The following is a 10314-nucleotide window of genomic DNA, read 5'->3' as shown; positions in this document are numbered from 1 at the left end:
AAGAATGTCTCTTGCGCATCGGAGATATGTCATGCCACTAGTATAATCAAAGTAGAGAAAAATATTTCTTTAAAAAATAACCATCGAAGGCAGTGCTAGAAAAACTCAATTTTCAATGTATTTTTCTGGGTTGAAATTAAAAATCCCCGATCTCGATTTGACATTGCCTTTAAGTTCAGGGGACAAAAATTAATAGATCTTAGTTATAATCCTCGTTTTTTTAGCAATAAATTGATTGGTTAGGAAAAAAACCTTTTTTAAAAATCAAAAGTCTTCTTTCAAAACTAGAATCTTCGCTGTTAATTTCAAGGCCAACCAAAATCTCAACCGTTTGTTTTTCCGCGTGGGGCCACACAGTAGACGAATTGTGCGGGATGACTCACGAGTCTTTTTGGATTCTGCTTCACAGCACCTGCTTTCCTTCCTCGCTCTTGTCTGCAAGAAGAATTGTACGAAAAAAGAAGAAAGGGAAGCTTTGTTCTGTGCTGTGGCCGTAGCTATGGCATCTCTAACCCCATCTCTGAAAGCTTTCTCTTGTTCGTTGGCACCCCTCTTGGTGATTGTGGTGGTGCTGCACAAGGTGCTCTCTGTTCTTCTGTGGAGGCCTCTGCGCATTCAGAGAGCCCTGAGAGCCCAAGGCATCAGAGGGCCTTATTACCGTGTCCTGGTGGGGAACTTCCCGGAGCTCTCAGCCTTCCACAAGGCTGCCCGGGCCTCTCCCATGCCCCACACCACCCATCATATCTCGCCTCGGATTTTGCCCCACTACATTGCATGGTCTGCACAGTATGGTAAGTAAAGCTTCTGTGCATTTGATTTCCTGTCTGCCTGTTCCACATACAGTATTTTCTTTGGGTACAGTATTTTCCCAGTCAATTTGGTGTTTTCTCTCATATTGAGATGTAAAGATCACTGCCTTTGGTTGCAGTAAACTTTTTCCATAATTTTGCCTTTTTCTTTTCTCATATTTGGATGGAAATATCACTTCATTTTCTACACAGGCAGCCCTTTCCTGTATTGGATGGGTTACCGGCCCCGGCTCACCCTCCCGAATCCAGAGCATTGCAAAGAAGTGCTATCCAACAAGTTCGGCCACTATTCAAAACCTGAAGGAAGGCCTGATGTACAAGATCTGCTTGGAAATGGGCTTGTGACTTTGGAGGGGGAAAAATGGGCCCAACACAGGAGGATAGTTAGTCCTGCATTTTTCTTGGAAAAGCTGAAGGTACATCGCAATGCGTAACTTCGCATCCCAACTTGTAGGCTCAGAAGGGTGTTAAGTCTTTATTCACGCTACAGGAAAAAGCACAATAATTGCTCTTATACTCCAATACGGTTGACATGAGAATGATTGTTGGCAGGCAATGACTGCAACGATTGCAAACTTGGCAACCGGCATGTTGGACACTTGGCAATTACAGCTTCAAGAGGCAAGGGATCACAAGGAAATCAATGCCCATGAAGAGTTTAAAACCTTGACAGCTGACATCATTGCCCATACTGCATTTGGTAGCAGCTATGCAGAAGGGAAGCGAGTTTTTGAGCTGCAATATGAGCAACAAAAACTGTCTGGGAAGCTTGCAGGCTCGGTTTACATTCCAGGAAGCAGGTTCTTTTCAACACTTGTTGCTAAGAGTATGGTCTTGTTATCACTTGTTTGCAGATAACCTATTCATTATTTCTGTGTACAAGTTTACTGCAAGTGAGTATAGATAGTGTGCTAGAAGTCAGTAAATGATAGCATGGTCGTTTTGTTAGTTGTCAATGCTCCACCCTCATGTTGTAGCCAGCTGGCTCATGTATCTAATGGCCTACTTATTGAGAGTAGACATGGTTGAGCAGTGTGTAGGCTTGATACCTAGGAATGCTGACCTATTGAAGTTAGATGGTTCCTAGATGGCTTACGAAGGTTTGGTACACTACCAATCAGGCCACATACTTGTATGGACTGATATCCACATATCAGGCAATGCATAGGGCAGGTGAAATTACTCCAAGACACCCAGTCCTTGAGTTGTGGGACCTGAATGGGACCCAAATGGTTCAGGATGGGCCCTTGAGTTTTCTTTATGTTTGTTAATATTGGCCAGTAGTGGATGTGGAACAGGATGACCATGGAGGACTTATAGGGCTGAAGATAGAGGCTATCTAGAAAGTTAGCCTCTAGTCCTTACACACATTAGTTATCTGCCTTCATCGTCTACTGCACTCTAGCTTCCTCTAGCATATAGGCTCGGTGCTCCTTTTACCGTAGCACATAGATGTGGAGCTTACACCCACATGCTCTATTAGAAACACTACTATGCAACTTGAGCTTAAAGTTTGTGCTAGGAAAGACTTACTTCTTATGGCTGTTGCTTGTCATACATTGCACGATATATCCTCTTACACGGTGGTAACCTACTAACCATGCCCAACATGGTTGCCGAGTTAGCGGAGTGATGGACCCTGTAAGTGGCGATCCACACAGTACATATTAACCACAATATGATGATCCATGATAGTGCATTAATGTGCTTTCACATGCAGAAGGGATCACCCCAGGCGCCCAAGATAGGCACCGAGATGTGGACTGGGCTAGGGTGAACTCACTTTATTCGACTGTCTGATTACCAACGGGCAGGACAGAAAACCAACCAGCCCTAGACCAGGCGACTAGCCCTACCCATGCATATAGATAGGTAGCTGAGCCTTGAGGGGCAGATGATGGCATTTCATGCCTGATGGGCAGATCCCAAGTCAGGAGCAGCAAGAGGCGAGTTGAGGATTGGCAGAAGGGCGTTTCCCAGGATCTAGCTGGGCAGCCGAAACAAGCACCTTTTCCGTATGTTGCATTAACGCACATAGGATAGGAGTCAGAGTTTGTGTCTAGATCCCAGCTTAACATTCCATACAATCATTTTTTTGAAATATACAGTAGAATTTACTGCCTTCTAGGCTAAAAACAGGTACAGGCGTTAGCAACGTGACGTAGAAGTGAAGTGGGACGAACAGTAACAGTGAACCATTTCACCTATTGTACCCCACGAAGCAGCGAGAACGTATATTGATAGTTGGTTGGGAATAGGACTACCATGTTGGTTTGCTAGAGTTTGGGTCTATGGAGGCAAGTCAGCATTTTGCACTTCATGAATTTTATATCAGATTTGTGCCGGCTAGAATATGCAATTTGGGAGGACTCGAGGAGTGGTACGGCTGGGAAGAAGAACGTAAGGCACAGGAAGCAAACGAATGCAAGGGTTGTGAGGATTGCCAACTGGTTGTTACTTTGCATTACTTGTGGCAAAAGCAGAAGTATTGGTCATAGTAGAGTGCACCGGTGGTTGAGAATCGGCAGGGGGGAGTCTCCCCATCAAGGCTGGAAATCATCCAAGAAGCGGATTCCTCATGTTCCCTTATGCTCCAAGTTTATTAGGGAGGGATGTCATGTGCATCACAGATGTGAGTGCAACATGAGTGAACTAGAGACATCAGCCGACTCAAGGGCAAGTTAGGACAAGTTCAGAGTCTGAATTGTAACCATCACCCGACGACTCAAGGGCAAGTTCAAGAGCTGAACCGGGATCCTTTGGGTAGCCAGGAAGGGAGCAGCCCAGTTTTCTATGGATCAGCCTGGCCAGCCCTGCGGATGCATATAAGTAGGTGGCTGAGGGGAAGATCAGGGCATTCTAAGTGAGCTCTGCCAAGTCAGGAGCAGCAAGAGGCGAGTTGAGGACCAGAAAAAGGGTGTTCTTCAGCAGCAAGATTTAACCCAAGAATAGCAAACGTTCAATTTCTCCAAGTGTTGCATCGTATTCTAATCTTTCTATTCATGTGTGCACTGTACCATGAGTATGAGGAACTCCAAACGTACTGTCCAAAGGAGAACCACCACTTTATTGGGCTGGACAACCAACCTGCTTCAAGTACACTAAAATTTGGCACACTTGGTGGGACACTCGAAACTTGGAGTCCTGTAAAGCTCACCTCTTGTCTCAGTAGGAACTCCACCATCCACATGCTCCTTGTACTGTGTACACAACCCTTCCTCCCCCACCCTAGTGTGTCCATCACACCCACACCAACCATTGAGGTGGATCCACCATCAGCCATGCACAAAAGAGGGCCCAACCAAAAGAACAAACCCATGCAAGGGATGAGCCCAATGATACCAATCTTCCATTTTCCCAGACAGTCATAAACTAGGATGCTTGGGTACCCTTATCCTCTTGATTACTTGCATGTGTGCGTTGTCAACGTACTTTGAAACAACGTGCGTCCTTCTGTTCACATATAAACATCTTGAAGCGCTTGAATGAAGATGGACACTGCAACCCATACCATTTCTGCAGCACGTCCTCTTCGTATGCGTGTCTTTCTCAAGTTTATATGAACAGCTTATAGAGCTCAAACGAGCATGAATATCAAGGCTATGATTATATTCGACGTGAGGAATCGATGGACATCGACAGAGATCTGAGAGTACATCGCAAGGTAGATAATTCCGAATTCATTACCACATTTGAATCTGAGCTACACGTCATTCATCGAGTCATAGGATTTTCGTGTTCATATGTGTGAGTGAAGCTTAACAGGGAAAAAAAAAACATACATAAAGTATGGCGGGGAGTTGGCACAGTCCTCCCCAAAATTCTATAAATGCATACAGGATTGGAGTCAGGATCTGAGGCTAGATACTAGTTTATCATTGTATATAATCATTTTTTGGCAATGTACAAAAGATTAAGTCATTTGCCTTGTCTTTTGCATTTGCATAAGTGATGAGCATTACAAGTTAATTAAGGTGTGGAAGCTTTAATGAGTATATAACATTCACCTTCCTAAAAGGTGAATTTGGGCATGTTCCTGGATTCATCTAGGTATATATATAGCTCCGGACATCAGTTGACTTAATGGAAAGTTTAGAGGCCAAATTGGAACCTTCTAGGTAAGCAGAAAGGGATTGCCCCAGGTGCCAAGGTAGGACCCAGATGTGGGGTGGCCCAGGGTGTGAATGCACTTTATTGGGCTTTGTGCTGGCTGACCAGTGACGACCCCTTCAGATGCAGATAAACTGGTGGCTGAGGGGCAGATGAGGGCATTGTACGCCAGACCCTGCAAAGCCCAAGTCAGGGGCAGCAGGAGGCAAGTTGAGTACCAGTGGAAGGGTGTACCCAAGCAGAAAGATCTAGCCCAGGAATAGCTGGAACTATCAAAAGGCGACTGAAATTCAGCAAGTCAACTGCATCTCTCAGGCCCCAGCTTGTTGTTGTAGTCAGCAAATGTACCACCACGATAGTAATGACATGGTTGTGTTTAAGTTCCTGCAACCTCTTCATGCGCCACTTTTGTAGGGTATTACTTTCTGAAGGTCAACTTAAATGTGACGGGATTATGTTGTGAGGCTTACATCAAAAATAAGGATTTCTTGCAGGTTTTTACCCACGACAACCAATCGGCTCCGATGGAGATTGACGAAGGAGATCACAACGATACTGGAAGAGATTATTCAGAAGCGGTTGGGTTCTTCCAAAGTGGGCAGAAACGACCCGTATGGAAATGATTTATTGGGACTGATGATGTCTGCCTACAGGGAGGAATTGCAAGGAAGTCAGAAGAACCTGAAAATGAGTTTGCAAGAAATCATCGATGAGTGCAAAACATTCTTCTTTGCTGGTCACGAGACGACATCCTCGTTGCTTACATGGACAGTTATGCTTCTTGCTGTTCATTCTCAATGGCAAGAGCGGGCTCGGGAAGAAGTCCTCAACCTTTTTGGCATGCACCATCCAGATGGGGAAGCTTTGAACCAGTTGAAAATTGTAAGTTTGAAATGTTTTCTGGGTGTGACCATGTGTGCACGTTTGCTGTTTCTATGATGCTAACACCTGAAACAACTATGACAGGTTGGGATGATTCTGTATGAATCATTGCGATTGTACCCTCCGGCCATAGGTGTTCTCAGAGAGGCATCAAAGGATATGAAACTTGGTGATACTTTAATAATACCTGGGGGTACCACCTTCTTAGTCCCCATACTTCCCTTGCATGTTGATCCTGCATTTTGGGGCCCAAACGCCCATGATTTCGATCCTCAGCGCTTCGCGGATGGTGTTTCGAAGGCTTGCAAACATCCAATGGCTTATCTACCCTTCTCAACAGGCCCTCGGAATTGTGTGGGCCAAAACTTCGCTATGATGGAGGCGAAGGTCGTTCTTTGCATGGTCTTACAGCGGTTTCGGTTCCATCTTTCCCCTGGGTACAAGCATGCACCAACTGTGATGTTAACATTGCAACCTGAACACGGAATGCAGATAATTTTGGAAACCCATTGATATGTGGTCAGTCCAACTGTTATCTCTTAATGCAGCTATATGTAGACATGAACCAAACTTCATATTGTGGGATTGGTAACGTGGCGGTAGGACCTAAATGGTTCACTTGAAATCTCGATTCAATGCTTGTCCATTCGTTTTAGTGCACTAGAGTATCACTCCAAATTGTTAAAGAACTTAAAACTTTCTACTAGCACTAGTAACTATTAGCCTTCCGTACCTCTGTTGTTTCGGCTACAGATAATGCCAACTGCAAAGTAAAAATGAAGAGAGAACATGACTGCACAGTTTTGTTAAGACATCAATCTTAACCTCTATACGTCATGGAGCACAGCATCTGAGCAAGGTTGTTTTTTGAGAGGCATCATGCCCGTTTTGGGCATTTTGACTGTAAAATACATCCACTTATTCTGAGTGCCTATCAAAAAATTAAATAAATAGTGAACAAACGGGCATTATTTCTATCGAGCCCATCATTTTGAAGGGTGACCTAGTTTGTCAAAAATCATCCTTGCATCCAAGGGCTACGTAGCACTGTTAGAAAAAAACAATCTATACAAGATAAAGGAAGAGTGCCTACCCCTTCACGTGGAGAAAGGAGAGGGAGAATTTTTGAAAAGGAGAAGAGAAAACAAGTGTTTGAGGGTTTCTTTTGAAAGAATGTGCATAAGCGGAAGCAAATAAACATGAGAGAGAGAAAGATTACAAACAAGAACAAGAGCTTTATTAGTTACAGTGTACAAGAGCCAGCAAACAGGGCAATGTAAGATGATTGAATGAATAAAAGACAGCAACTCTTACATACTTGTGCATGAAGCAAGTCGGCTGTAGAAAACAGGCCGACAGGACCTCCACGACAGCAAAAGGAAGATGCAATATTTTAACACCCCCTCTGCATCTTGAAATGTGCACAAAAGTCAGAAGAAAACTGATGACGAAGGTGCGACCATGGACACCTCAGCATGGTTAGTACTGAGTACACCTCGAAAAATGTACATGTCAACTTGTTGTCTTCAGAAAACATAATGTCACTATAAAGAGCAAAAGAAAATCTACTTGGCTCCAAACTCAAAGTAGAACTGTGAACACATCACGTCTAATAACTTCGAACAAACGAACATGGAACACATCCTGTCCATAGTCTCTGCTGACCAATAGTTCTGGAACTCATCTGACCCATGAAGAAAATCTACTTGGCTCCAAACTCAAAGTAGAACTGTGAACACATCACGTCTAATAACTTAGAACATGCAAAAGAAAATCTACTTGGCTCCAAACTCAAAGTAGAACTGTGAACACATCACGTCTAATAACTTCGAACAAACGAACATGGAACACATCCTGTCCATAGTCTCTGCTGACCAATAGTTCTGGAACTCATCTGACCCATGAAGGAAACTTGGTTGATCCTGGAACTCATCCGGACCATCGGGTGAACTTGCCTGTCTTTATACTTGGAACTCCGACACATGGGTCCCATGCTCCAGATTTAATATAAGAGAGCTTTTGAAAGCCCCCTCTCCCGCCCACAAGCCGTTTCTGGAAGACAGCACGCGGGGGGATGCCCTTAGGATCAGAGCAGGACACCAGTCATGTTCTCTCCAGTCTGTAAGGCCTTGGGAGAGCTGGGTTTATCACTAGACGAGTCTGTGTCAGTGTCCTGTAACTTGCCTTTGCCCTTCTTTGAAGACTTGCCCTTGTCTTTGGCTTTGCCTTTGTCCTTTGACTGACAATCCTTTGACAGGTGGCCTTTCTTCCCACACTTGTAACACCGACTCCGAACTTTCTTTCTGCACTGTCGCTCGCGAGTGCCTGATCAGGTCCAATAGACGATGAAACTTTCAATTTTCCCTCTGAAACTAGGATGCATTCTTTTTCCAAGAGGAGAGTACACATATCATCAAAACTCGAGGGAATGTGTTGTGATCTGAACCCGCAAAGCTCGGGAAATCATGTCATAATCTGCAAGAAGCCTGATGAGGACGAGAGCAGCTAACTGATAAGAGGTCAGGGCGGTACCCATTGCCACTAATTGGTCATGGATTACCTTAACCTTCATCACAAACGACTGCATGGAAGTCCCTGCTGTAAACTCCAGGGAAAAGAGCTGACCCAATAGGTTGACAGAGCGCATTGTAGAGTCCCGTGCATATAGATCTGTCAGCTTTCTCCAAACAGAAGCAGCACAATCCAATGTTTGCACGGCGGGGGAGACCTCTGGTGAGATGGCTCGTACAAGTGCAGAGTGAGCTTTTGAGTCTTGATTCTCCCAAGCTGAAAGTTCAGCGAGAAATGCATCCTCCTGGTCCTGAGTCCACTTCCTAGAGCTGGTAGGGCGTTCAGGCTTTCGTTCGTGGCCCTGAACAATCTCCCATGTCCCTTGTGTGTGAACCAGACCTTCATGTGTAGCTTCCACTGATCATAGTTTGAACCACTGAGCTTGTCCTCCTTGTTCGTGAGGGGGGACCATGTCTGCCCCTCAAAGAAGCTATGTCTCAAACAACCTCTGTAGCTAAGCAATCCACGTGCTCTCTCAAGCACCTTTCCACAGGATCCAACTAGGGACTAGTAGCCCCCTCTGAAGATGCAGGCTGGACAGCAGCAAAAGAAACCCAAAAACACACCATCGGGAACCTCCTACCGAAAGGGGGAGGGGATCTTGGAGGGAGAAGAGCTGATATGCCACTTGTCAGGCAAAAATATCCTTCAAGAACCTGCTACAAAAGTGATGCCCTTACTGAATTTGCAGTGAGAACTCCTCCACTTGCCTCTGTAGAAGAAAACGCAACCTAGGGGCTGGCTGACGGCAGTAGGAGGGCTTGTAGATCAAAAAACGCAGCTAATGAAGAAAATGCAGCCACTGTTGAAGTATCTACAGCCAGGAGAATCTAGGGAAGCAACAAAAGCAAGGCATAGTTGAAGAAGGAGAGAGACAAAGAGCAGATTTTTGTGCAATAGCCGGAGCCTAAGCGTATGATACCATGAAAGAATGTGCACAAGCGGAAGCAAATAAACATGAGAGAGAGAAAGATTGCAAGCAAGAACAAGAGCTTTATTAGCTTGAGGTTACAGAGTACAAGAGCCAGCAAATAGGGCAATGTAAGATGATTGAATGAATAAAAAAGAGCAACTATTATATACTTGTGCATGAAGCAAGTCGGCTGTAGAAAACAGGCCGACAGGACCTCCACGACAGCAAAAGGAAGATGCAATATTTTAACATCTTTCCCACACGCCTAGATGCATTGGGGCTCACAATTAGTTGTCACCATCAAACCATTTACTCATTGGGGTTCACAATTAGTTGTCACCATCAAACCATTTACTCATTGAATGAGTTTCTTATATATATATATATATATATATATATATATATATATATAATACATCAGAAAGAAAATTGCCCGCCCCTCCCCCCTCCTCCTCTCACACACACACACACATACATATCTTCTAATATTATATTATGTGCATGTGTAAGAGAGAGAATATATACACACACACACATATATTATGTGCATGTGTAAGAGAGACTATACATACACACGTATATATATTATGTATGTATGTGTATCTATAGGTATGTAAGCATGTATATATAAAGACTTATATGTATGTCGACGCACACACATGCATGTTCATGTGTACACACACGCACACAAGTACATGATACGTGTACACACGCATACAAACACACATACACACACTTGCACGTATGGACACGTGCATGTGAGTGTGCCCACCCCTCCCCCCTCCTCCTCCCACACACATACATATCTTCTAATATTATATTATGTGCATGTGTAAGAGAGAGAATATATATACACACATGTATATATATATTATGTGCATGTGTAAGAGAGAATATACATACACATATATATATATTATGTATATATATATTATGTATATATTATGCATGTGTAAGAGAGAGAATATACATACACACATGTATATATATATTATGTGCATGTGTAAGAGAGAATATACATACACGTAT

At 43.9% G+C, this 10314-nt stretch overlaps 1 protein-coding gene across 1 annotated transcript; it reads left to right on the top strand.

The window, feature by feature from the left end:
• The first annotated feature begins 369 nt into the window (after positions 1-369).
• Positions 370-6447, top strand: LOC147618590 (cytochrome P450 709B1-like). The gene is made up of 5 exons (XM_086773614.1): positions 370-791; positions 1002-1225; positions 1362-1609; positions 5414-5801; positions 5886-6447. Exons 1-5 carry the CDS (start codon positions 500-502, stop codon positions 6312-6314), a joined length of 1581 nt encoding a protein of 526 aa, XP_086629740.1. The 5' UTR covers positions 370-499; the 3' UTR covers positions 6315-6447.
• The last annotated feature ends 3867 nt before the right edge of the window (positions 6448-10314 follow it).

Source organism: Cibotium barometz, chromosome 34, assembly GCF_041138505.1.
Source record: "Cibotium barometz isolate CiBa-2024 chromosome 34, ASM4113850v1, whole genome shotgun sequence".
Taxonomy (NCBI): Eukaryota; Viridiplantae; Streptophyta; class Polypodiopsida; order Cyatheales; family Cibotiaceae; genus Cibotium; species Cibotium barometz.
The sequence above is the reverse complement of the archived record's forward strand: the minus strand, read 5'-3'. Positions and strand labels throughout refer to the sequence as shown.